The following is a 27,124-nucleotide window of genomic DNA, read 5'->3' on the forward strand; positions in this document are numbered from 1 at the left end:
GAGGGCTAGCTAGCTAGCTAGTTTTGACTTGGGCTGACTCAGCAACAGCTTTGTACAACAGGCTTTAGTTGTCCTCTGTCTTCAACCACTGACCCTGACACGGTATTGGAGCCTCCTCTGCTCTTTTGTCCAATGTTTGACTCCCTCAATCCCTCTCCCTTCCCTTTGTGCTGTGTTGGCCCAGGCCTCGTTTTTTTTTTTTTACTGTACTTTAACAAAAAAAACACATATGAGAACAAAGGAAGAATTATCAGATTAAAAGATAAATGCATTAAAATGCCCTGCCTGTAGAGTCAAATTATGTTAGAACAGTGGTTCTCAAATGGGGGTACGTGTACCCCTGGGTGTACGTCAAGGCACTCCAGGGGTTACGTGAGATTTAAAAATGTATATATATATTTAAAATTATCATCCATTTAAAGATCCTTTACATTTTATTTAATACATATTCAATCAAATGTAAGTGTAAGTTCAGAAACAGAATTGTATATATTCTATATTAAATCAGACACCGATGGCACAGGGCTGTGTATTATACATTTTTTTTCCAACCCAAAATGCATTGTGCTGGTTAGAGAGTACAAAATATTTCCCAGAGGGTACATCACTGAAAAAAAGTTGTGTAAGAAGATAGACTGTAATTTATTTATTTGTCATTTATCTCTCTAATTTCTGTTTTTCTTCCTTTTTCTGCCCAGGTACTGCTTTATTGTGACGCTTGGCTACCTGATATCATGTCAGATCACACGAGTCTACGTGTTCGACTACGGCATGTACTCTGCAGATTTCACTGGGTAAGCCACATTAAGACCAGAGCTCTTTGTAATCTTTCAGGTTCTTAATTAAAAAACAAAAGACCTCCATTGGTCTTAATTTGAATAAGAATGCTATATGGAGTACAAAGCTTAAAACCCCAAAACAGAAGTTACCAGTATGAGTCAGGGGAACGTTGGCTATGACTCAACTACCCAGTCTGACAATCCAAGCAGGCAGACTGCACTCGCAGCACGGTGGGGGCGGCTAGCTGCTAGGCAACCCAATGCAATCCCATACTGCCACTGCGAGGCCAGAGATTTCCCTCTCTAAACTACCATTGCCCTTCGTCTGAAAATTCATGCTTTCCTGAACATCAGTGTGATCCTTATAGCGAAATGTGCTTCGTACGGATGGTCGAAAATGTCTTCTTCGTTAAGAGACCAGGAAATCTCTCTAGAACATACAACATTCGAGAAGAAGAACTTGAAAGAATAGCGACAGGAAGTTTAAAACCGTCTGCAATTATTCTAAAGGAAACTTTCCATTGTGGGTGAATTAGCATCTAAAACCGGTAGTTACATGATTCCACCAAAACTTCAATATGTGCTCATTTAAAAAGAAAAAAATCAAACTAAAGGTTAGGCATGTAAACATATATTTTTCAGACAAAACTCTGTGATGAGCTGCTTGTCTGTTAACATGAGTGCAGTGGTTTTGAAATGTTCAATATTAACATGAGTTTTTTTTTCATTTGATGCGCTTTATCAGGCCCATGATGGTTATAACACAGAAGATTACCTGTTTGGCGTTTGAAATACACGATGGTAAGACAAGCCTCAAAGTGTCGTGTGTGAGTGTGTGTGTGTGAGAAAGTGTAAGTGAAATTAAAGTGGTTCAGTTCTCTTTTGAGGTTCCAAACAGATCACATGGCCACCTTTTCCGATCATGTAGTCGGCTCTGACAATGAACTAGTGTCCCAGACGGCATAAACACCGTTTTTGAATGAAGCAATGACCAAGTATGCTCTCTCGCTGGCTGTGTGTGTGTGTGTCAATTTAATGGGCGATTTAAAACACAAGCTGAGTTGAACTGGTTGATGCTAGAACGAATGCGTGCCCGATTCTGCGCATGCACTTCCTCTGTGCTTATCTGCCCTTCGTCCCCTGACCAAAAGGCTATCCTGACCCGAACCTTGCATCCCTTCTGGATCATCCATTTTAACATCAACCATTATAACTACTAGGCTGCATACAGTTTAACATTGGATAGCAATGCTTTAACCATTTATTATTAGCTAAATATAAACCAATGTACTGTGTATGTAGTTGACCTCATGTGCCGTGCTAATGCTGAAGTTGTTGGTAGCCACAACTGAAAATGAGCTAATGAGCAATACATACATAGAGATGGACATAGAGGTTAAAATAAACAAGTGTGATTAAGTACTGTAACACGAGAGGCTTAAAGAATGAGAGGATGATGAGTGTCTGTCATACATTTTTAGTTTGCACTTGGAGAATTAAGTCCCCTCCGGATACTCTCTAATAGCAGTGTGTGTATTGGTGTGTGTTGGTGGTGCATGCATGTGTAGCCAAAACATTTTTTTTTCAGGTCACTGATTCTTCTTCTTCTTCTTCTTCTACAACTGTGAGTCTTATGAGAAACTAAGACCGTAATCCCCATACTCAAGAGAACTGTCCCACCCTGATACCTGCCTGCTGCACGCACACACACACACACACACGCACATGCACACACACAGCTCTCAAGACTACAGAGTTATTAAAGGCACAGTGACGCTGCTCCACGAATCATCTTTTCCTTCATTTGATTGGGTTCAGAGGTTTAATTGTGGCCTTGTCGCTAATCACAGCCTTGCACCATGAGCCGTACACTCAACCTAACATGTACCCCACGATGCCAAAAAAGGGCCACGACTGTGCAGTTTAATGAGTTGCAAAGCCGCAGGTCTCTTTTATAAATATAGAGCAGACTGATTAAAGCAAATTTACCCAGGCGCCCCGGCACTGGGTAGCTTTGGTTTGGTATACCTGCAAACCCTGAGAGACAACACTTGTCATTACTGTGAAATTCAGAGTTTCACCAGAATACACGTTGTGCACGTCTGTGTATTCTATGCTATTATTATCCTCCTTTTTGATTTTTTTTTTTGGAGTATAATTTGCAGGTGTGATTTACATAGATAATGGGACATGTATATCTCTGTGTCTGTCTGTAGGTTTGACGAAGCGAGAGGGGCAGCTGACTCCCAGTCAGAAATACCTAGCTATCAGGTATGTGACTCAGGTATGTTTTTAATGCTTCAGGTGATGGGTTCGCAATTTAAAAAGTCACATGATCTTAAATTAGAGTTGATGAACTCGCATGAATAGGAATAGGAAATCAACACATGTCCCCCCCCCCCCCCCCCCCCCTTTGCAGGCTCTCTCTGTTGTTGTCAAGCAGTTGTTCGGTATCTAGGAAACCACACATTCCCTACTCTCATGTGAACTGTATTGGAGGAATGTCCGGCCGTCCATCTGTCCTGCATTACAACTGCAGATTCCTTTCCCTGATGGTTACTATTGGAGGTGGTAGCGCAGCTGAAACAGTGTAAGAAAGCAGGATTTGAGTGGGTAGATGAGTTGCTACTGTAAGCTAACAGGGAGTTAATGTGTGATTACATCGCTGCAAATAACAGAGATAAGAGAGAGAGCAGGACTTGCATTTTGAGACAATCTTTGCAGAATCTTTTGCAGAATTCCACAGCTTAGAAATCCACTGAACATCTGTAAAACACAGCAAATGCATGAAAGACTGAGGTAGCCAGTTTACCGGTAAGGTCCCAGATATGCATCAAAGCTGCATTTCATGAACATAAACATACTCTAAATCAGCCGAGTCTCCCAAGTCTAAATCTCAGATGGCTACTGGGAAGGTGAGGAATTAGCAGTAGAAACAGGAGCTCCCTTTCAGACAGTTAGACTGCTGCTTCACCCGGCAGATTAAATTCAGCAAGGAAGGATAAGAGACCACAGACCCTTCAGAGTCTGAAAGCACTCAGGCCCTCCCTCTGGTCGTGGACAGTTCACTGGAATAGAGCATTGTGGTGTCTTAGTGGAAATAAAAGGAAGCTATTTCAACATTTGGAATTTGGTCTGTTGTCCTATTTGACTGTATTTTAGATGGAAGGGTTGGGCACGGTACTACATGAAAACAACTTCTGATTTCCGCTCTCCCCCGAAGCCAATGCTCTTGTCTCTTCCCTGTGACCATTAAGGCGGATGCCCAGCTTGCTGGAGTACTTGAGCTACAACTGTAACTTCATGGGCATCCTGGCAGGGCCCACCTGCTCATACAACGACTACATGGCCTTCATCGAAGGCACTTGCTACCAGCCGCGCCACCAGGAGAACGCCAACGGCAAGGAGAACGGGAAGTACAAGCAGACAGAACCCTCGTCCAAGGTACGACACTTGAATAGAAGTGCATTCATTGTGTGAAGCCTGCAGAACACTGTGGTGAAATAGACCTACATGTTGTGCTGTGGTGGGTGAAAACATCCTGGAAGGCTTTAAAATCCTCAAAGAAAGTACTTGAATGAGTGGTTAGGATATTGCAAAATAGGATGTTAAACTATGCAGTTCTCTTTTTAAGCGCTTTTTGGGTAATGCTTGGAAAAGGCCCATGCAGCAGTGGAGCCGTTTGAAGGGGTGCAGGGTAATCACAGTGCGTTCAGTTGCCTTTTAGAGAAACAAAAACTGAGACATTGTTGAGAATTTAATGACGCAAACGTCTAAACCTCAAGGTTATTTCTGTTTTCTTCCTGCATAATACATTAATAATTTAATTACACGCCAAGAGTGTGTATTCATCTCAGAAGATAAAGGAACAGAGTGGAGAACAGACGTTGCTGAATATAAAACATGAGAGAATGCTCAAGGACTTGAATTAACCTTGAATCAACCTAACTTGGCTTTTTGAAGTACAAGCATCATGTCTCCTAATGTGGTTATTGTGGTTTTTGAAAATGATGTAATGGGTTTTAACAAGGCTGCTTCTTTGTATCCCACTCTCTTTTCTCGCTTCCACCCAGAATGACGTCATCTCCAAGCTGTGTACATGTGCCATCTCGCTGGCCATCTATATGTCGCTGTCCCAGCTGCTCCCGGTGGAGCGCTCCATCAACGACGACTTCGTCAGCTCCACGCCCTTCCATCTGCAGGTCCTCTACCTTTACTTGGCCATGCTGGCTCTGAGGCCAAAGTATTACTTTGTCTGGACCCTTGGTGAGTTTGATGTGACTTGAGTACACATTTCTTCTCACCCATTCTATATTAAATACAAGATGAACATTTATATACTTGTTTTCCTCTTTATTTGATTGCTGGTGAATCAGACCTCTTTTTTCTGTCAATAATTAACTTTGACTGAAGACTCTGCTCCATCTCTTCCAATTGCTTGACTCTCAATACAGTTACTGCTTTGTTTTAATTTTTGTATAGTACTGCTGCTTTATGTAGTTTTAACTCACTGAGCTGTCCTTGGTTACAGGAATTTGGTTATTTTCAAAGCAGTCTGTTGAGCTGCAGCCTAACTCCCCACACCCCACACACACTCTTATTTAACAGTATTTCTTGACACAACAGTGCCATCTAGTGCGAAATTGAAAACTGCCGCAATACTTGTTTCTGTCATTGCTTCGCAAACTAATTTAAAGGATATGGAGCTGTTCACACCCTTCACTGTTGCCGTTGTACAAATGTTCTATCCTGCCGTTCTCCTGCAGCTGACGCTATCAACAACGCTGCCGGATTTGGCTTCAATGGATACAACAAAGATGGCTCCCCCCGGTGGGACCTGATATCAAATCTCAGAATTCTGGACATTGAGGTCAGCCTCTTTTTAAGCCCTATTATATTCACACAAAGTCCTTTTTCAACTAACGCCTGAAGTGTATTGTTTTGGGTCCAATTTCAGTTTGCCACCAGTTTCAAGATGTTCCTAGACAACTGGAACATCCAGACAGCTCTTTGGCTCAAAAGGTAAAAGTATTCAGGTTGTAATAATGTACCTTTTGCTCAGGTTGTGTCAGAGCAAGTCCTGACTGTAGAGGGTTGCTGAAATGTATGCTGCATATCTCAAGTTTCAAGCTTCAGCATAAAGTGTATACAAATCACAAAGTATTCTTATTTAAATACAAAGACCAACATTGCTGGCTCATATTGCAGTTCATAATGTGATCAATTTGAATGTCAACAACCCATGTGTGTATTTTTCCCAAATGCTGACCAGTGGCTTTCATTTATTTCTACTTTTAATTATGTTTACCCGAACACGGGATGTGTGTTCCCCAGGGTGTGCTATGAGCGCTGTCACATCAACCCCATGGCTGCCACCTTCGTGCTGTCGGCCATGTGGCACGGGGTCTACCCCGGCTACTACCTGACCTTCCTCACTGGCATTGCAATGACGATGGCTGCACGTGCAGTGAGTACACACATTGATTTTGTCTTTACACGACCCATTGTTGGAGATTTTCCTCGCCAGATTAAGCCAAATGGATGAAAACCATAATTCTTGAGTGGTAGATTACCGGTAGCTCTTGCAGCACATGAATCCCGATATTGAGGGTTGTCGTTGACATTTTGTCAAAGAGCTCTTTAGATTTACCACTGTTACTTAGCAGAACCACAAACACACAGCATGGTTCATTGATGGAGAGTAAGGGGATAATGCCTAAGTATTATGCCTTATGTTGAAGTGTGAGGCCATTACCACTAATCTGTGCTAAACCAGACCTCTTCACTCTAATCTTGTAAAAGTAGGAGGATATTTATGTGGAGACAGTGGAGTGGTGCTACACGGGGGAAACTACCTCAGTAATTCTAGATAATCTACTGGCGAAGGGTTGATTAACTAAAACGACCGCACAGTAAACTTGTCGTGTAGGTGAGTTCCTGCAGGCACTTTCTTCCTTTTTATTTAAAGGAGGACAAGGAGACCATTGACACAGTTAAAATACATAACTACTGGCCACTGCCCACCAAGAACATGTTCACAGATGGATTTCTATGAGGCGAGAGAGAGAGACTCTTGAGCAGATTATAAGCAGAAATGCCATGAAAGATTTCAGGAACTAGGTTAATTGGTTCAATTCACATCTTGTCTGTTCAGTAAAATGAGTGGAATGCAATTTGAAGCGTTCGTGTCATTCAATGGAAAATAATGTTGGGGACTTCAACCCACGGGATGTTTTTCTTCTCTTCCAGGTAAGACATAACATCAGACCGTACTTCCTGGGCTCTGACTCGCACAAGCGCATCTATGACGTCATCACGTGGGCGGGGACTCAGATTGCCATCAGCTACACAGTGGCGCCATTTGTCCTACTCGCTGTGGGACCCTCACTCAAATTCTACAGGTTTGTGTGTTTGGTTGAATAGTGAGTTGGTATTGATGAAATATTGCTTTGAGCTGTCGTTGACACCCTGGAGTTCATTAAACACAATGTCGGAGTTCAATACAGAAAATATAGACTGCAGTTAAATCAGCAATTTTTTTATTTTTTATTCCGACACCAATTATTTTTATTTTTATCCTCATATATGAAACCTAACTAGCCTCTCACCCCTAAATATGACTTCTTGTGATGCATAATACAGCGTTGTCAATCGCACCACCTCAAAGCTATTCTGCACTCTCACATGCTGATGCTTCGTATATTGTCTAACATGATCACCACAGCAGTATGCTAACAATAATGTTGACCTTATGTTGGCACCAGAGGAAAAGTCAGGGGGTCACCAAAGCCATTAGGATTCATCCTCTAGGGAGCATGAACGGCTGCATACAGTTAAAGGCCAATTCACCCATTAGTTGTTCAGATATTTTGGTCGGACCAAAGCGACTGACTGACATTGCCATCCCTAGTTCGTTAGCCACACTATGGGTAAAAAAACCTGACAGTTTTATGGCCTGCACATGTTATCTGGTTTTGTGCTCCTACTATTACTTCTAATAAACAGCGTTGAGCTAATTCTCATTTTGGGCTGTCACTGCAGGTCCTGGTACTTCTGCTTACATCTCCTCTGCCTGCTGGTGGTATTGGCCCTCCCTGTCATATCGAGACGCCGGCAGGTCAAAGAGCAGCAGGACGGCCTGAAGGACAACCAGACGGACCACAACAGCACAGACAACAACTGCAACCAGAAAGACAAAGCCACATGAGGCTCTGGACAGCGACACACAGTCCCTTCAGCAGCAGGAACACTGAGACAAACTAAAACCACGGAGAGCTGGAGTGTGGCGAGTCTGACAAAGAACCAAATATCGGATGCTCTGAGAATCCTAACCGACAGAAAACACAAGTCAATGTTCTGTCAAAACTTCCAGTAGCAAGGATGACAGCAATCACAGTTTCTGACATGGATAAGAGACCAGGATGTAACAATGGCCATAGTGTAAACTAATGTGTGATGGTGGTTACTTTACATTACATTAGTGGAAATGAAGACTTCCAAGCTGCCTTAAACCCTCTATGTACTCAGCTGGTGAAATAACAGTTGGATGGCACGCTGCAGGAACCAATTTGCAGTTTCAGTTGTGGTGTCAGTTTATACAAACAGATGAGACGTGCAGTATGTGGAGGGTTTTTGTCATTGTCTGGATACAAGCCTCAGTTAGGTGGAAACGTAAAACGTTTTAATGTAAAAGAAACATTACTTTATCATCAGCTGCCAATTTCAAACAGGCCTTAGGATCCTCAAAACATTGTTTGATTTCTATGTCTTTTTAAAAATCTTTATTGGAGAAGACTTCACATTGTTCGTGTTTTGTATTTAGATGTTCGTGTCAACAATATTTCAGATCCATTGTCAATGTTTTTTGTTTTTCTTGGATGAATTGAATGACATAGAGTCCTAAAGATGAATTCAGATCTCATCCAACTCCACCAGTTGGAAGTCTAAAAGAGGTACTCAAAATTTACTGAATGGATTTCTGTTTCTTTTTTCATATCTGCTGCTTTTTTGACAGACAAAACAATGTGTTTTTCAAAGGGACTTCATTTACACCATTGTGATTTCCATTTTTTTCTTTAATGATTTCTGACCTGGTTTCAGGTGTGTGATTTGTTTTTTGTTGTTTTTTTGACCTGTGTTCAAATGTCGTGCCTATGTAATACAAGTATCCAAAACTATTTATTGCAAGTCCGAAATAATAAAATTGTACAAATGGGGAAACAGTGGATCGTTAGCATCACTGTTTAACACACTTTTGCAGTTTTATTCATTGTCTTAAAATCCTATAAATATAACAAATCTATTCAAATTACTTCATTCACTGAAAATGTATTTAATTGTTAAAAGGTTTTGTAGCCATAATTATTATTAAGTCAATAGAATGTAAAAGAAAAGTTTCCAAATTGATGCACAGTGCATTAAAAGTGCACATTGTGCTCAGGCTGCAAACTATTTAAGTGGAATTTGGAATAAAGTATTTACATTTGTCTGCGAGGACATCTGATAAGGTTATTGATGTATGTGACATAATAATAATGTACAAAAATCCAGACATAGACCAGCTGTTGTGGTAAATGGTCTTATTTCATATTGTGTGCACTTATGTTAGAATAGGTGACGTTTCAGGGTGCATTTACTGTCGGGTGAGAGAGACACTGGTTCCTCACGTGGTTTCGGTTCACGGCTCTCCCTAAGCCTTTCAAATCATCCAGTTTACTCTTTATGACATGCAGCAGTTCAAACACATTTCTGTATCATTAGACATTTTTTATTTTAGTGAAGGAAATGTGGTGCAGAGGAGACAACCTGAAAGGCACCTCTGTTGTCACGCCCACAATATCATAAACATTTTTGTCGTACATTTTGTTTTCTTCCAATTGTCAGTAATTTGAGTTGGTTTGATGCATTCGTGTTATGTAAAAATAATAACAAAGCAGCCGAAAGAGCTTTTTTCATTTCTTTTTAAGATTTTCTAACGTTTGCATATTCCTGCCATAACTATGTGTATACCAGTATTCATGTGATCCGTACATGTCGATGTGGTCTCATGTAAACTATATTTGTAGCCTGGGCCTTGTGTAGGCGAACGTGGCCCACCTAAGGGAAAGGATGTCATTCTACAAACAAAGTGATTATTGCACTGCATGGCCAACCAAACCAGCAGATCAATGCAAATGGCTCCATATGTCCAAAGTGCCAAATCATGAATGGCGCATTTTTGTTTTGTATGTATGTGAGCATGCGTGCCTGCGTGTGTGTTTGTGTGTGCAAATGTGTCCCATGTAGTATGTGTGTGCGCGCGCGCCTGTGTAACATAACGGTTATTTTTGTGTCAGAAGGAAATTTATTGAAAGATTTGTATAACAGTCCATTCAAATTCTGATTTATGTGGCAAAATAAAGAGAAATTATTTTTTAACACTAAAATTGATGTTTTAAAATATGTTTTTTTTGTGTGTGCTATAACTGAGATTAATATCAGCAGAAAAACTGATGTTAAAATGTTAGAATTTGATCCAGGTCATGCTCAAAAGACTAATTTTATTTGTTTCCCAGCACAAAATACCAAACATGTACAAATCCAAAGCCCTGGAACTAGCTTGCAAATGTCATGCAGACGTTATTCATTTGTTAATCACCCCTTTACTATAACCACATTGCTCCAGATGTGTTACAATATGATATATGATTTTCCAAAGTCCGCAATGCTCACTACATATGATGCTGAAAGGTGCAATGGGTATTTAGGGGCTCATGTCACAATATACTGTCCTGTACCTAACCACTGGAAATTGGTACAACAGGCCTTTTTTAGGAAGCCCATTTTTACTTTTCACAGTATGAAAAGTGTGCAAATTATCTAATTAATAATGTCTGTATTCCATGAGCCACTCGAGCTTCAGAGTGGACACAATGATGGATCTTATCAGTAACACTTGTACATTACTTAAGTGTCAAATCTATTTTAAACCACCAAGACGTTTATCCAGGGTGTTTTTGTTTACGTATGCAGTCGTCTGGCTCACCCAAAGAATGGGCACCACATGCCCTCCCTTGTTTTCCACTTTATATTCTAATGAATTGACCATCATCTTTACACATTATGTATTGTTTAACACATGCATAAACATAGGAGATAGAGTAGAGGCTGTGTGTGAGAATCAGTGGTGGGGGAAGTATTCAGATCTCTTAGTCAAGCACTCCATCATGAGTAAAAGTTCTGCATTAAAAATGTTACTCAACAGAAGTATTATTCGAAATATTTACTTGAAGTATCGAAATGATTGATTATGCAGAAAAATGACCCCATGTGAGTGTTGTTTTATTGTTTATATCATATTATTATATTATTTTTACTGATGCATTCACACGCATCATGTTATTGTTGTAGCTGGTTGAGTTGGAGCACATTTGAACTGTTTTGTATACTATTGGTAGTGTTATGTACTAAAAGACAATTCATTGTATTTTATATGCTCATTATAGGGTTTTGAAATATGAATCTGCAAAATTATGAAAAGAACAATATACTCTACTCCAATTGGTCCTGACATTTAAAACATTTAAAAGTGTCGGTAGGAAATCCCACCTGCCATCAGCAAAGCAGCCAGATTGGGTCCTGTTCTAATCTAGGCTAATATGGCTGAAGTGCGCGCGGGGGTCCTGATCCCTTCTGCTCCGCCACATGTGACGCCACTGTAACCAGAGGTAGTAGGGGGCGGAGCTACGGACTTTCCTGTATGTAGCAGGTTAAACGCAGCAGCCTCAGTGTGACATGTTGAAAACGGTTCTTCTGACTACCTTCTCCGTGCGAGAATCAAAACACAGACCCGTAGAGAGCAGCCCAGCATAGGTAAGAGCACTTCATGTTGTGCACTGTACTTTTTTTCCCTTTCTTTTAGAGGTGATACAAGTGTGAGGACCTGTTGGAGAACTAGCCACTCTGAGCTAACGCTAGCCTGTTACGTTAGCCGTTAGGAGTTTGGCTCGCGACTGTTTTTGCCGTTGCCTTGCAGTGACGTAGCCAAGTAAACACGGGAAGTCAGTCCTCTGGTGACATCTTTGTCAAAACCCGCCCAATATACAGACCAGATAAACTAAAGTAGCTCAATACTCTCTTTATCTAGTCATACACATACTCTCTCTCTCTCTCTCTCTCTCTCTCTCTCTCTCTCTCTCTCTCTCTCTCTCTATCTCTTTCTTTCTCTCTTTCTTTCTCTCTATGTGTGTTATCCAGATGTTGGCTTGTTTTTTGACAAGACGAAGACAGGCAGTGGGAGGGTCTGATGCTCCATGTCTGCTCTTGTTAAAGTTTTTACTCTTAAGTTGCAGGTGCTGCATATATACCCACAGTAATGTATCACCACTATGTTGAAACTAGAAACCAGGGGTTGGCTCATAGGCTGATGTAAAAAACATACCCTGGTATGTGTCAGGGAACTGAATCCTCAGCATTTTCATACCCACATGACGAGCCACAAAGAGCTGACTGGTTAAATTTAGAGATCATATCCAGTGTTGCTTCCCAGTGTTGGTTCCTGTTAATGTGTGTTCACAGCTGACAAGGAGTTTGATGACCACATCAAGTGGTCTGTGTTTTTACATAAACACTGAACCATACGTGACCTAAAAGTAGATCTGGGTGTTTTTATATTTTGATTAAAAAAATAAACACTGATGTAGAGTAAAATTATAGATATGAATACCAAGATATCATCTGGGATTCAGGTTGCCCTACATTTGGGTTTTCCTGCTTTCCTGCTTTTTTTATATGACAAATATTTCAATGTTTTTTTTTTTAGTGGGAATGCTGGAAAAATACCTTTGCATGTTGGGTCATCGTATCTGCTTTTCAACTAATTTCCTTATTCAAAATGTCTTCTTGTAGGCCTTCTTCTTGTTTGTGAAAGCAGTAATACCGTCTTTATAGAGCTGATATTATTTGTTACTATTTTCTGACATTTTAAAGACCAAATGATGAATCAAGTAATTTAGAAATCGTCACATGAGTTTGTGATCATACGAGTTTGAGCCCTATTTTAAAATATATATATATATATATATATATCTATATATATATATATATATATATATATATATATATATCATACATTAATACATCAAGATTTAGACTTTTGATTTAAAATGTTGTAATAATTATTTTGATTTTGTCAATATTTCCCATTCCAACCTGAAAGTAAATTGTTGTAGATATTTGAATAAGAATTAGTTTCACATTTTGGCTTTAATTGATTAACAATCGAGCCAATTAAACACACTAAAGTGACAAGCCAGTAGCAGCTCCCAGTGATTTTTAACCACATTTTACTTTAATGCTTTAAACGATGCTTGTCTTTCCCCTTTTATCTGTATAATTTGGTGCTGAGCCAGTGCATGTAATGAATGGAAATCTGGTCGTGTGCCTATTGTGCTGGAAAGAGATGGGCGTCGGCCTGCCTCCTCATCTAATATTCAGCCTTGAGTGAAGGGGGATGCTGAGCGTAAGCTCGGCAGTGCTTGTTGATTCTGTTTGCGAGTGAACAAGGGATAAAGATTGGGTTTGTTGAATAGCCAAATAAATATAAGCTTCACCCTACACTAAGGTAAGGGGTTTGTTTGTACACCTTTGTAGTGTTTTATGTAAACTGAGTATCTTAAAGCAGCTTTAATAATTTGTTTTAAACGCTTTTACTGTTTTTATTGGTGTTTTGGCTCTACTGTTTTTCTGGGTGTGTGTTAGCTCCTATCTGATCATTGCCCAACAAAATGTGTACTGATTGGTTCTTGTGTGATGTTATCGTCCACCCATTGTACTGAGAGACCAGGAGCTGAGGAGGGTGTGTCAACAGCCTTATATATCCTTCACTGTAAACAAAGGATTTTTTCCTAATTTTTGTGTGACACTGTCAGACATGAGAGAACGGTTGGCAGGTGATCCCTGACTGAAGAAACGGTCCTGGAATTTAGATTAAAGAAAGGATTTGCAGATATTTATGGTCTAACTGCTCTGAATTTGAGTTAATTTGCTGCTATGGGTCTTTGTACTGGCAGCCCAACAGACATGTGACAATAAGCGTTTATTGACCTGAGCCTGAGCCTGAGCTGCTTTCCTCACAGATTATGTTGAAATATTCAGCAGCATATTTGCTAGTCTTAATGTGAAAACCATTGCCAAGACAACTTGCAAGCAATGAGTGAATGCAGCTGATTAATTCTGTGTTGCTGCAGCAGGAAGTGAGTCTGACCATGATGGAAGAGCCCAACTTTATGAATCATTGATGAGTTTTTCATCGATTGGCTAATTCCCTACTACAGCTAAAAGCTATGTTTGAGGGAGTTTCCTTTGTCAGGTGAAATGCTACATATAATGTCTGGGAAGCTTGCATATTCTACAGTATGTTAAATCAACTGCTGTTGAAGTCTATTTCACAGGTTTAAAATAGTTCTTTAGAATGGTGGAGCCTAATTATAGATAATCTCTGCAAACTGGGCCGGCTGCATTGATTTTTGTCAGATGCAGACATTTACCTTGCGACGTTTACTCCTATTTTTCCATCAGTGCAAAGGAGTTTCAGTGAATCAGTGTGCACCTATTCTAGCTTCAGGCACTTAAAAAAAAAGTACTTTGCAGTCAGTCTTGAAATAATTGGAGCACACAGTCGAGTGCACCAATTGTCCACATGATCATTACTATCAAAGGATCAGAGTTCAGAGACTATTCTTTGTCTTCAGTGGGATTTGACGATTTAGTGGACTTCCTGGATTGGAGCATTGTTATTGCCCTGCCTTCATTATTGGAAGCATGCAGGCAGACTGAACTAAAACTGAACTGAACCAAGTGCCCCCGTTAGCTTTTGAGTAATAAGCATGTTCAGTGCATTATCCTGTTGTAACCACACTTTTACATTATGGTTGAAACAAACACATATCACAGTGTCCAAAAGGTTGACATATACATTTATTTGTGCTCCAAATAATATGTGTATGACAGTAAAGGCAGATACAAATGCTTGTGCTGCAAAAATAGACACTTTCTGACAATCTGCTTTTACTATAAATATAAATACCAAATTGCATGGAAACAATGCAGAGTGAGCTAGCTTACATATTGAAACCACACTGGTTATAATAAATATAAGTTTATGCAGCAGAATTGAAATTAGACTTTCCTTTTTTTTATGTGATCCTCTTTTCTGATGGTATGTTGTGATGTTTAGAATAAAAAAAATGCATCCTCTGGCTTTTGTATTTGCATGGGTGGGTATGTGCGTGTGTGCTGGGCTTGGACTACTTGTTTATTGCCTAGCATCACTTCAAAGATACACCACACCCTCTTCCTGGCTGTAACGTCCCTGCTGCTCTCATAGTCGTGCTTGACATTTAGCTGTATTCATCTCTTTAGCCTTCTGTGAATGCTAATCTGTTTTTACTCTCACTCTGTAGTGGTGTCCAGGTGGTTAGCAGTCAGCCATGGATACCACCACCTCCCTGAAGATGACCTCTCTGGCCATCCAGAGCCTGTTCAGCTACGTGGAGGAGGAGAACCTGGCTGCCATCAAAGGACATTTGGACAAGTTCAAAGATGTGGATAGCAGAAGTGATGTAAGTCAGCCATATCGCAACAACCCTCTGTTTGGCTCAACTTGTTTATTGTGGGGCGCAGTATGAAGTAGTGAGAGGCTCTTTGAGATCATGTAACAAGTGTTTTGTGGGAAAAAAGGAAACTAGAATCTGTCTTGAAGCTTAAATGAAACCATCCTTAGATGAGAAGACACAGTAGTTTACATTGTTTTTGGTTTATGAAGGGTTACTATTTCCCTTCAAAATGCTAACGTATGAGGTTGTGCCTATAAAAAGCATTCCCCCTCCCAGGAAGTTTTTTCATATCATTGTCACTTTTTGGAGATCTGAATGATTTCACTTTGACTTGTTTTTCTGTTGATAATAATGCAAAAAACATCAAACATTAACACTAAACCTTGTTTGAGTTTATGTAAAAGGATAAAAACATGGGAACTTATCAGTGGGTTAAATACCTTTTGTGGCAACTAAGTACTCATAGAAGAACTTAATATTTATGTAATGTAGAGACTCTAGAGGGGTATGTGGAAAGCCAGATCCTGATGTAGCTCATTATTCTGTGCCATAGACCGCCAGGTTTGTCCTAAAACTATTAATAAACATCAATGAACCAGTTGTTGCACTGCATGACCCGGTCTGTCATTTCCCCAACCACAGGCACACTCAGGTTATTTTCATGTCAATGTCACATTCCAAACCATCTGCTGCTACAAATACTCACAAGTGAATCAAATCCATGTTGAATGTTTTTGGGGTGGTTTAGTGAAGTATTTACCCTTTAAGTATATTCATGATGTCATGTACCTATATGTAAATGCCGATTACAGACGATAAGTCTTTTCATAAGATTTGTTGACAGGAAGAAAAATGTAGAATAACAGCATCTTTAACTTTAAAATTGTAACTTGACTAATATATAAAAGCTTTTTAGTCTATATTGCATTAAGGGATCGTTTTTTTTGTCCTTCTTTCTATATATAGGTTTTACGTTATATCATCAAATACTATCCCTGCCTGCCATTTCTTTTCAGAGGGTAACAGGGAAAATAGTGTAATTAATTGACTTGTTGTTGACATGTTTAAAATCTTTATCATAGTTTAAGTTCCTTCCCTTTTCCCTCCTTTTTTTTCAGATTGGACAGACTCCCCTGATGGTGGCAGCAGAGCAGGGAAACCTGGAGATACTGCAAGAGCTCATTAGGAGAGGAGCCAACGTTAACTTGGATGATGTTGTAAGCATGCACACACATAACATTCCAAACTGCCTAATATGAACACACCCTCACAAACACGCACACGTGGATTAAATATTGAGAATCCAGGCACAGGTGAAAAACAATGCGGTCATTTTAACCACATTATCCACTTGACAAAGAAGTCGTAGCTGAACTAGTGGACTTGATGTCCCATCTTGCTGAACTCACCACACTCTGGCTTAGTCCACAGCTATTATGAGCTATGATGGGCCATAATGACAAGTTATTATACATTTTTACCTTCGCTCTTTTGACTAAATGACAGGATCCACTTGCTGGCCAACACCCTGTGCTTTCAGAAGCCAGCCCCCCACACACGCACACACTTAAGTATGCATATACCCTCCCACTTATGCACACGCATGCATGCTCACACGGTACACCTCTCATTAACATCTCACGTGCATGTAACCTGCTATTACACACGGCTCACTGAAACTCGTGCTCACTCTCGCACCAACGCAGAAGAAGAAAGGGGAAACATTACATACAATAGTTGGCCGCAGTTGTCTTTCTTACTTAACACTCTGGACTGTCCTGTCTGTCCATGCGACACCCCGTGTCCATGAGCACCTGGTATGACCAGCTGGTGGGTACAGTGCTTTGGTCCATTCCCGGGCCGTCCCACCTAGCACTTGGACAGACGTTTGTCCAACTGGATTTGGAGTATGACGGGAGTTCCCACGGTAACAGGTTGTCTGTGTGTGCAGGACTGCTGGACGGCGTTGATCTCGGCAGCTAAGGAGGGCCACATCGAGGTGGTGAGGGAGCTGCTGGAGAACAATGCTAACCTGGAACATCGAGACATGGTGAGAACTTAGAAAGTTACCAGAACGTTTTTCTTAATTTAACAATATTTTTTGTTTTATATATCAAAAATGTAATTCTAAGATGCCATTATCTAAACCTATGTCCTGTACGATAAACATGCTATCATGCTCTCTGGTAATGCCATGCAGTTTTATCAATATTAAGTCAAGAAAATACTAAAAAATCAAAACAAAATTGGTTGGTCCATCCCAGTGGGATATATATATATTTTAAAATCCTTAAATGGCAATAAAACATACTGGAATCACTTCACCTTACATTTAATAAATAAACTAATATTTTTGCATCACAGATGGGCCACATGTTTTTTGAATGATCATCGTTATTAGTGAAAGGAAAAAAAAAGAACTGAATAAAATTTGCTAAATTGTTTGAGTCTATTCTTTCCTATATAATAATTCCTGTGTATTTATTTTCACTTCTCTACCATGATCGCGAGCTAGACATATTTTTCATGCCACTCACAACCACAATCCCTCCTGGGGTGAAGGGTGAAGCTAGACTACAGATAGTAATGCATCCAAAATAATTTGACAATTCATGTTTTTTTAAATCAGGTCATGTCTTTTTCTATTTTTTGTGAAAAAGATGTGATAGCGAAACAACATGAAATAATAATACACTGTGTCACACATTAAACTAAAACTACTGAGGTTGATTTACAAGCTGCTCAAACTTGTATTGTAAATTGACCTTCATGTGGCCTTTATACGATCAAACTATCATAAAGTCTTGATTCTATGTGCATTAGTGGTTTCTGTCAAATGTAATGGCCGCAGTGCGGGTTGAACAGGATGATCGTTTGCCTTGAAATGGACATACAATTAAATTATTTCATGTCCGATCATGAATGTAATACCATTTACTGATCTCTGGTTGTTTCCGTATGGGGCAGTGATGTGATTTAGTCTTGGGATCCAGACCTTTCAAAGGCAGACTGTCTGCAGGCTTGCTGTATTAGCTATTTTCTATATTCATGAGCAGACAATTTGTCAGCATGCAGATGATATGCACATATTTATCACCTGGGGCTGAAGACTTTGTTAGTTGTGATGTCGATGTCCCAGCTCAAAAAGCAATGTGCATTTCCAGCAGCAAGAAGATGTAATCCTAATCCTAATGAGAAACTACCATCAATAGTTAGTGTAAATTATCAAGTGTCTGCGACTTTTTTCATGTATTATGTAACATTTAGAGTTATTTTTTTTACTTTGTGGAAGTGACTCCGGACATCACCTGACTCATTGCCATGCGAGGCATGTCTAAGCTGCACAGGACAGATCATCACGGCGAGATTATTATAAACCACACATTGTGATACTGTTCACTCAGTGGAAAGTGTCTCACACCAGCTGTAAATAGCTAATTTTCCTTCCACACACTGCTTAGATTTGACCGATACTGCTTGAATACTGTTGCCCTTACACCATTTAATGCTAAAACAAGACCTAAAATGATGTCCAGAATGTTACATGATCAGTATATATTCTATATGTAGGGGGTGTTTTGCACTCTATTCATGAACCCATTCGCTCCTCTCCCACTCAACTGTATTCTGTGTATGTGCCTACTCAGGGAGGTTGGACTGCTCTCATGTGGGGAGCCTATAAAGGTCGTACAGACGTGGTCCAGCTGCTCTTGGAAAAAGGAGCGAACCCCAACATCACTGGTCAGGTATCAAGACACACTGTACTTTTTCTTAGTTCCCGCATAATAATAGCATTATTGGTGTCTGTTGTTCCTTATATCAGGATTGAAAATGACAAAGAAATTAGGTATGTTTACAGTACATGACATTAACAAATTGTCTCTGAATGGGGCGGTTCATTTTAAAGAAAATGTTCATATGATGTGTTTTACGCTGCTCCATGTAAATTTAATGATAAACACTACACAGAACTTTACAGTGACACAAATGTAAACGCAACAACAACTCTGCTCTTCACCTGCACCGTGCGACGCCTCCCCCCATCTGCCCTTTCAGTCATGTCGGGTGGCTTAAAGCGTTAGTACGACCGCAGGCCTGACACCGATCATTAGTTACTGTCAGCATGACTTCACCCGTCTCCTCTGGCCCAACAGTACAGCGTCTACCCCATTATCTGGGCGTCAGGTCGAGGCCACGCAGAGATTGTCCATCTCCTGCTGCAGCATGGAGCCAAGGTCAACTGCTCCGACAAGGTAACTACATACTGACAGATGTTAATTTACTTGTTTTTTATCACACAGAAGATGTTGTTAGTGGGATGAGCTGAAAAGATCCAATTGCTTTGGTCCACATCCACACTTCTAGTTACCCAAATGCGTCTTCTCTTTATTTATTAACCCTCCTGCTCACTTCATCACACGTCTCTGGGTTTTTGACTATATAGTTACATATTTTCTTATTTTCTTTGCAGTATGGTACCACTCCCTTGATCTGGGCAGCCAGGAAGGGGCACTTTGACAGTGTAATGCACCTTCTGGCCAACGGGGCTGATGTGGACCAAGAAGGAGCGGTAAGTTGATTGTCTGTGAATGGTTTACTGTTCGTCGGTAGCATTCAATAGAGATCCAACACTAGTAGAATAAGTGGAATTGCAGTTAACAATTGTTGTTTCAAATTATTATATATATATATATATATATATATATATATATATATATATATATATATATAATTATAAATAACACATTTTGACATTTTTTAATTGAGGTATAATGTCTGTGCAATAGTACAATATGATATTTTCATTATCACATCATTGTATCAAATAATACAATGATGTTGATTTAAAGGGTAACTATGCTATTTTTCATTCATTCATTTCACACAGGTTCAGATTGTTAGTATAAGTGTCAGATAACAGCTTAGCAGCATTCTTCCTCTTTGGGCCTCATAGGGTCACAGCACCTACAGGAGCACCACCAGTCTCCCAAGCTTCACAGCCTAGCAGCAGCTGGTTCACCCTCCTCTGCCTGTTACCCCCCCCCCCCTCTCTCTCTCTCTCTCTCTCTCTCTCTCTCTCTCTCTCTCTCTCTCTCTCTCTCTCTCTCTCTCTCTCTCTCTCTCTCTCCTTGTCTGCTCCTCACTAAGCTACACTTTCTTTACTCCAACACAACAAACTGACAACACCAGGACTTGTCTCTCCAGCGTTGTCTTACAGCAGCACGTTACCTTGGACAATTTCAGAACAAGGCTTCTCCTTAGATTCTTTCCATAATGTTGTCAAATACTTATGATATTATTAATAATAATAATAATAATAATAATAATAATAATAATAATAGTAATAGTGTCAGTGGCAAAAACAAGCACTTTTAGTGAAGTAAATTATGGGATTACATTGCAGCCCATGAGCAGCTGCCATTTACAGCCCTCTTGCTCAATACTGGACCAATTTCAGAAATTGTTGTCCCTATAGGTTGGTTAGACACAAAAACAGTATTGCCAGGGTTCTTAGGTACGTCTTCAGAGTCTGGAAAAATATGGAACATTGTTATTTGAGTGCTGATACCTGCATTAAAATGCCTGCATGACTTTGCACCGACACTTATTTGAAATAATTTTTGCGAGTGTTTCCTAAACAATGTTACTATTTGATTTGGTAAACTGAACAGGTAGCTTAACAGCTGAGCAAGTCTAATTTTGTTTTGGGTTCATCGTGGGGGCAATGACAAACTAAGCGGCCTGTTCTTGCCAGTGTAGTTTGCACATAATCAAGATGTAATGCTCCCAAGCGCCATAAACTCATTAGTAAATTGCAATAGTAAATAATTGATTGCATCTTTTGACATAGCGCATCTGTGCTCCTTCGAGTCATGTTGCATCTGTGCTGTCACAAACTGAAAAATGTAATAGTTCGATATATATCATCAATAATCAGATGGAACTAGAGTAGCTAATGTTGCAGAGCAATTCATTTACATGTGATTTAGAGACTCTAGTGCCCAGAAAATATATGAATTATTGGGCTTGCTAGACAATATATCAATAATAAATTGTCAATAAGCCTTTAGTGTCCCAGAGCTGCTGAAATAGACTTTTTTTAAATCTCCAGCCATAAATGATTGACTATGTGCTAGATTGAACACCAAATAAAATCCTAACATCCAGTCAAGTAGAGAGAAACATCTGTAATTTTGAAATGTTTGGCTTAGATTGACCCTGAAATTTTCAAATTTAAATTGCTTCCCTCTTTGTTTTTTTCAGAACTCAATGACGGCTCTGATTGTGGGAGTGAAAGGTGGCTTTACAGAGGTTGTAAAGGAGCTGCTGAAGAGAAACCCAAATGTCAACATGACAGACAAGGATGGCAACACAGCCCTGGCCATTGCTGCCAAGGAGGGTCACACCGAGATCGTACAGGACCTGCTGGATGCCGGCACCTATGTCAATATCCTAGACAGGGTGAGGCCACCCAACAGCTTGCTGTTGATGATGTATACGACTAGTTGATATGTAATACAATATTAATGAAATACAATTCATGTCTCTCTCTGTCTGTTTTTTATTTCTGTCTCTCTTTCACCATATCTGTCAGAGTGGGGAGACCATGCTGATTGGAGCAGTGCGAGGAGGTCATGTGGAGATAGTCCGAGCTCTGCTGAACAAATACGCTGATATTGACGTCAGGGGCCAGGTAAGAGTTCCTCTCCCACTGTCTTTGCCACCTTATTAATGTTTAAAAACAGGCATGAGGTCTTCTCGTGTTCTCTATGTGATATGTCCCACTACGCTACTGTTTTGTCCTTTGTCCTTTCCTTGTCAGGATGGAAAGACTGCCCTCTACTGGGCAGTGGAGAAAGGCAACGCTACCATGGTGAGAGACATCCTGCAGTGTAACCCCGACACCGAGAGCTGCACTAAGGTACAAGGTTACTCAGTAGTAAAGAAGTCAAATGCACTTTCTCTTATCCTTTTTATTTCTTGATTGTTATTTCCAAAGTATCATGTTTCTCTCTTTATGTTATCCCATTGTTCATATATATACATCATATATATACATAAAATATATACATTTGATATATTTCCATTCGCTACATTAAATAACAAAATAAGTCTGCTGTAAAAAATACTGTTGACCAAAAATGCAGGCAGACAACCATGAATATTGCCGTGTAACAGCCTACCTTAGGCTTTCTTTCACTCCTTTCTTTCTAAAATTATTGTGTGTAGGCAGTGGTGTGTTGATTAATTTCAAATGTAAAGTAAAAAATATATTGATGATGTGTGTTGTTGCATTTTAGGAGGGAGAGACCCCACTCATCAAAGCCACAAAAATGAGGAATATGGAGGTAGTGGAGCTCCTGCTCGATAAAGGAGGCAAGGTGTCTGCAGTGGAAAAGGTACTTTTTACAACATACCTCCACGGTACATACACCTGTGCAGAAAGATCTTGTCAAAATAGTATTTTTTAAATTTTTTTTAAAGTGTTTAATGATCTGAGAGTTTCTTTTCCGAGTGTTTTCCAGATAGCTATTCAATGTTTTTCTACCTTCAGAAAGGAGACACACCCCTTCACATTGCCATACGAGGGCGCAGCCGGAGGTTGGCTGAGCTGCTGCTGAGGAACCCTAAAGATGGCCGTCTGCTTTACCGTCCAAACAAAGCTGGAGAGACACCATACAACATCGACTGTACCCACCAGAAAAGCATCCTCACACAGATATTTGGAGCCAGTACGACCACTTTTTCCATTTCATTCAGGAAGAATTGCCCGACAAAATTTGCTCATGGCATTGTACTGTCTTCTCTTATCTTCTTCTGCGCGATTTAACTTTTTCTCTCTCTCCTATTCTCTCTCAGAGCATCTCTCCCCCTCTGAGTCAGAAGGAGACATGTTGGGTTATGACCTGTATAGCAGTGCTCTAGCAGACATCCTTAGTGAGCCCACCATGCAGCCACCTATCTGTGTTGGACTTTATGCTCAGTGGGGCAGCGGCAAGTCTTTCCTTCTCAAGAAACTGGAGGGTAAGCTTTGTGGACGGTGCTTTGCCTCAGTTTCTCTTAAGCCTTCTATAACACCTTACGTGATTTTTTTTTTTTTTTTTTTTTTTTTTTGGTTCCCACGCATCCCAGAAAACCTGGACAATTTTCCAGTCATTAAAATCACATGGAAAATGAGGGAACAAGTAAAAATGTCTGGACAATTATTTCAACATTCTCCTATTTCCTGAAGCTGATTTGCCATCTAAAAGGGAAAAGTTATGTTCAAGGTCATATGGTTCAAATGGTAGTTTATGGACGAGAGTATTTTAAATAGTCGGCTCTTGGTCATGTTGTGGAAATACTGTAAAACACCCCCCCAAGCCATGTCACATGGTAGCACATTGAATGACATTACATAATGTTGCTTTTTTCCCCAACTTGTTTTAAACGGTTGAATGATGTTATATTTCTAAGAATCAGAAAGCTTGCAGAAGATGATTTCATAGATAAGTTATAGCCGTAGACTACACATCTTATAATTCAGACTTTCAAAGAGAGAAACATTAGTGTATGGTGTGATCCCTGTTATACGAGCCATAGAGCATCACTGTTTGAAAAGTCCTGGAAAATGATGTTCAGAAGAAAAAAGTGGAAACCCTGAATGAGTTTGTTTTCCATATCTTTCTTGTACTTGATTAAAATATCTGACATGAGATATGTTTTCTCCTTCCTCTTCCAGATGAGATGAAGACCTTTGCAGGCCAGCAGATAGAGCCATTGTTCCAGTTCTCTTGGCTGGTGGTTTTTCTCACCCTGCTACTCTGCGGCTCACTGGCTGTGGTACTGGGCTTTACTGTTGATACCCAGCTGGCAATTGCCGTCTCCCTCAGCCTCCTCGCTCTACTCTACATCTTTTTTGGTGAGGAGACAGATGAGCTAGAAATGCAAAATTGTTATTGATTTTTAAAAGAAGACAACATAGTGATGTTTATGAATAGGACTTAACAATTAAACCTCTAATGTCTCCAGTGTTGGTGTACTTTGGAAGTCGGCGTGAGAGGGAGAGCTGGAACTGGGCGTGGGTCATCAGCATCCGTCTGGCTCGCCAGGTCGGTTACCTGGAGCTGCTGCTCAAACTGATGTTTGTCAATCCCCCTGAACTTCCTGAGCAGACCACCCGCGCACTGCCCGTCAGGTGACAGTGACACACACACACACACACACACACACACACACACACACACACACACACACACACACACACACACACACACACACACACACACACACACACACACATACTAACTGCTGTCATTTCCCCAGGTCAAAGACAAAACATTTAAACAGTTCACCATTGCAGTCTCACTCTGCATATATTATATGTTTTAAAGCTCTATAGGTGGAATAGTACCATTGATTATTACAACTATTATTGCAATGTTAACAACAATCTTGTTGAAATTAATACTTAAGTCCCAGTCCCATCTGAAGTTTGCTGTGTAATTGAACAAATTAAAGCATCATTTCTGTTTATAACATGTCACACAGGTTCCTGTTCACCGACTATAATCGTCTGTCCAGTGTCGGAGGGGAGACCTCCATGGCTGAGATGATTGCCACGCTCTCTGATGCCTGTGAGAGGGAGTTTGGCTTCATGGCCACCAGACTCTTTAGGGTTTTCAAGAGAGATGAGATCCAAGGTGACGTTTCTATCTTTGACTTTAGATTTCAGTCATATAATGTTTCAGCCTGCTCACAAACTCACAATCAGATCTATAGTTGATATTAAAAATCTTACTTTTGCAATTACGAGCATGCATTATTATCTGTTAATGGCTGACAAATATGAAATATGTATGTGCGCTGTACAGTTTTTATAGATTGGAAGAAAAAAAATGTAAGAAGTAAAATATATACCTTTTTAATAACACAGTAAACTAGGGGTTTTAACGCTAGTGTTGGTAATCTTGACAAACAAGCGAGTGTATGCTTGATTAAAAATAATATCCAACCAAAAAATCCAGTGAGAAAGTTGTCAACAACAACCCTGACTGCCCTTCCCTTCAGGCCTCCCTCCAAAGTGACTCCCCCAAAATAATTGCATGTAAACATATCATAAAGAACATAAACAGCGAGTGTTAGTACTCACAGCTGTCAAGCTAGCAGCTTGTGGAAGACTCTGGTCACAGAAAGGCAGGCAGCGGGGCTTATTACAGATACCAGCTTTCTATTTCCTTTTTTAGTCCAAGAATTTGCAATCATTTGATTGCTTTTGGGATATTTTGAGAATTTCACCAAATATAAGTAAAATGTTAATCAGGTTTGTTATGATTGGTATTTAATGCAGTTTGCAATTGCAGTGATGCAAAATTAGATTAAAGACGCTGTTAAAAGAATGAAAGCATAATTGAGCACTTGTTAGTATACCAGTGCTTAAAATCAATGATTTAGTTTTTACTCCATTTACTACATCTGTCCTCAAATGATCTTAATATATGCATGATTTATGGTAATTAATGTGCATAGAAAATAATAGCTTTTTGTCAAAGTAATTTGTAATCAAAGTGCGTCTCTCTCACATTATCCTCTACCTTCCTCTCCAACCCAGGAAAGAAGTGGAAGAAAACATGTTGTGTTCCCTCATTCGTGCTGTTTGCCTTGACACTGGGATGCCTGATCACTGGTATTGCCCTGTTGGCCATCTTTAGGGTAGGTTAGAGGAATGAATCGGTGACACTGAGTTTAAACAGCGTGCCTTCTTCCCACAAGGACACTGGATGGCCTAGTAATCAGCTTCAATGCTTTTATTTACCAGGTGGATCCAGGGAATTTGACAGTAAATGCAGTGCTCATAGCCATGGCCAGTGTGGTGGGCCTGGCCTTACTGCTCAACTGTAGGACCTGGTGGCAGGTGGCCGACTCCGTCCTCAACTCCCAGAGGAAACGGCTGCACAGTGCTGCCGACAACCTGCATAAACTCAAGAGTGAAGGATTCATGAAGGTAGACTAAAACAGTTTATTCATTGTACCCAGTAAAATGCAAGCCCTTCAACATCCTGTTTTCATGGATAAAGGGGCATTCCATTTGCTTATGAAGTTATGACACTGTCGTTCCCAATCCAATCAATTTCCCCTTTCCTTGTTTTGAGACATTGATTTCCTTCCCCTGTCTCACACCAGGTTCTGAAGCATGAAGTGGAGCTAATGTCAAAAATGGCCAAAACCATTGATGGCTTTACCCAGAACCAGACACGCATGGCCGTCATCATCGACGGACTGGACGCCTGTGAGCAGGACAAAGTTCTGCAGATGCTGGACACGGTGTGTGTTTGCACATGCTTTAGTGCATGGGAACATGCTGTAAATGATGAGTGCAGCTTCATATTGACTGATAACAAGATCATATGAAGCAATTACATTTTGCAACATCTGTCACTCAAGCAAATTTCTAACCATGGTTGCTGCCATATGGCCTTATCTTCCAGTGGGTCTTTCACCTGTGCACACAGAGCCCACACATCTCCGGCAGACACCCTGGTGTTCCCAGCTGCCTTAGCTCGCCTCCAAGTTTAGATTCTTACTCTCAGCTGCCGTAATAAAATTTCCTTTAACCAAATGTTGTTATTTAATGAAGTAATCCCAGTGAAGATGGCAACCTCGTGTGTGCTAATGTAATATTATCATCTTTGAAAGCTCCTCCTAATCACTCTGAAACCATGATGTGTACAGAGATTCAAATACTTTGAAGTTACATTACATTACATTCAT

General features: G+C 40.2%; 2 protein-coding genes across 8 annotated transcripts in view; both read left to right on the top strand.

Moving 5' to 3' along the window:
- The window catches only part of mboat2a (membrane bound O-acyltransferase domain containing 2a), a gene marked incomplete at its 5' end in the record, with an annotated part of 38,129 nt that extends 27,949 nt beyond the window's left edge, over positions 1 to 10,180 (top strand). The window contains 10 exons of the mRNA XM_079221230.1: positions 699 to 794; positions 1,525 to 1,580; positions 2,996 to 3,050; positions 4,037 to 4,223; positions 4,853 to 5,045; positions 5,546 to 5,649; positions 5,737 to 5,801; positions 6,114 to 6,246; positions 7,029 to 7,180; positions 7,821 to 10,180. Of these exons, the coding sequence (XP_079077356.1) occupies positions 699 to 794; positions 1,525 to 1,580; positions 2,996 to 3,050; positions 4,037 to 4,223; positions 4,853 to 5,045; positions 5,546 to 5,649; positions 5,737 to 5,801; positions 6,114 to 6,246; positions 7,029 to 7,180; positions 7,821 to 7,986 (1,207 nt within the window). The 3' untranslated portion in view covers positions 7,987 to 10,180. The remainder of the gene's footprint in view (positions 1 to 698; positions 795 to 1,524; positions 1,581 to 2,995; positions 3,051 to 4,036; positions 4,224 to 4,852; positions 5,046 to 5,545; positions 5,650 to 5,736; positions 5,802 to 6,113; positions 6,247 to 7,028; positions 7,181 to 7,820) is intronic.
- A 6,314-nt stretch (positions 10,181 to 16,494) lies between these two features.
- The window catches only part of kidins220a (kinase D-interacting substrate 220a), a 40,785-nt gene continuing 30,155 nt past the window's right edge, over positions 16,495 to 27,124 (top strand). For all 7 annotated transcript variants that reach the window (XM_079225345.1, XM_079225346.1, XM_079225344.1 and 4 more), the window contains exons 1-17: positions 16,495 to 16,590; positions 17,325 to 17,423; positions 19,021 to 19,119; positions 19,528 to 19,626; positions 19,845 to 19,943; positions 21,638 to 21,835; positions 21,969 to 22,067; positions 22,197 to 22,295; positions 22,675 to 22,773; positions 22,929 to 23,106; positions 23,234 to 23,398; positions 24,096 to 24,275; positions 24,386 to 24,551; positions 24,905 to 25,056; positions 25,965 to 26,065; positions 26,172 to 26,357; positions 26,537 to 26,677. In XM_079225345.1, coding sequence (XP_079081471.1) covers positions 16,510 to 16,590; positions 17,325 to 17,423; positions 19,021 to 19,119; positions 19,528 to 19,626; positions 19,845 to 19,943; positions 21,638 to 21,835; positions 21,969 to 22,067; positions 22,197 to 22,295; positions 22,675 to 22,773; positions 22,929 to 23,106; positions 23,234 to 23,398; positions 24,096 to 24,275; positions 24,386 to 24,551; positions 24,905 to 25,056; positions 25,965 to 26,065; positions 26,172 to 26,357; positions 26,537 to 26,677 — 2,241 coding nt within the window. In that variant the 5' untranslated portion in view covers positions 16,495 to 16,509. The remainder of the gene's footprint in view (positions 16,591 to 17,324; positions 17,424 to 19,020; positions 19,120 to 19,527; positions 19,627 to 19,844; positions 19,944 to 21,637; positions 21,836 to 21,968; positions 22,068 to 22,196; positions 22,296 to 22,674; positions 22,774 to 22,928; positions 23,107 to 23,233; positions 23,399 to 24,095; positions 24,276 to 24,385; positions 24,552 to 24,904; positions 25,057 to 25,964; positions 26,066 to 26,171; positions 26,358 to 26,536; positions 26,678 to 27,124) is intronic.

The sequence above is a fragment of the Taurulus bubalis genome (genome assembly GCF_910589615.1).
Source record: "Taurulus bubalis genome assembly, chromosome: 1".
In the NCBI taxonomy this organism is placed as follows: Eukaryota; Metazoa; Chordata; class Actinopteri; order Perciformes; family Cottidae; genus Taurulus; species Taurulus bubalis.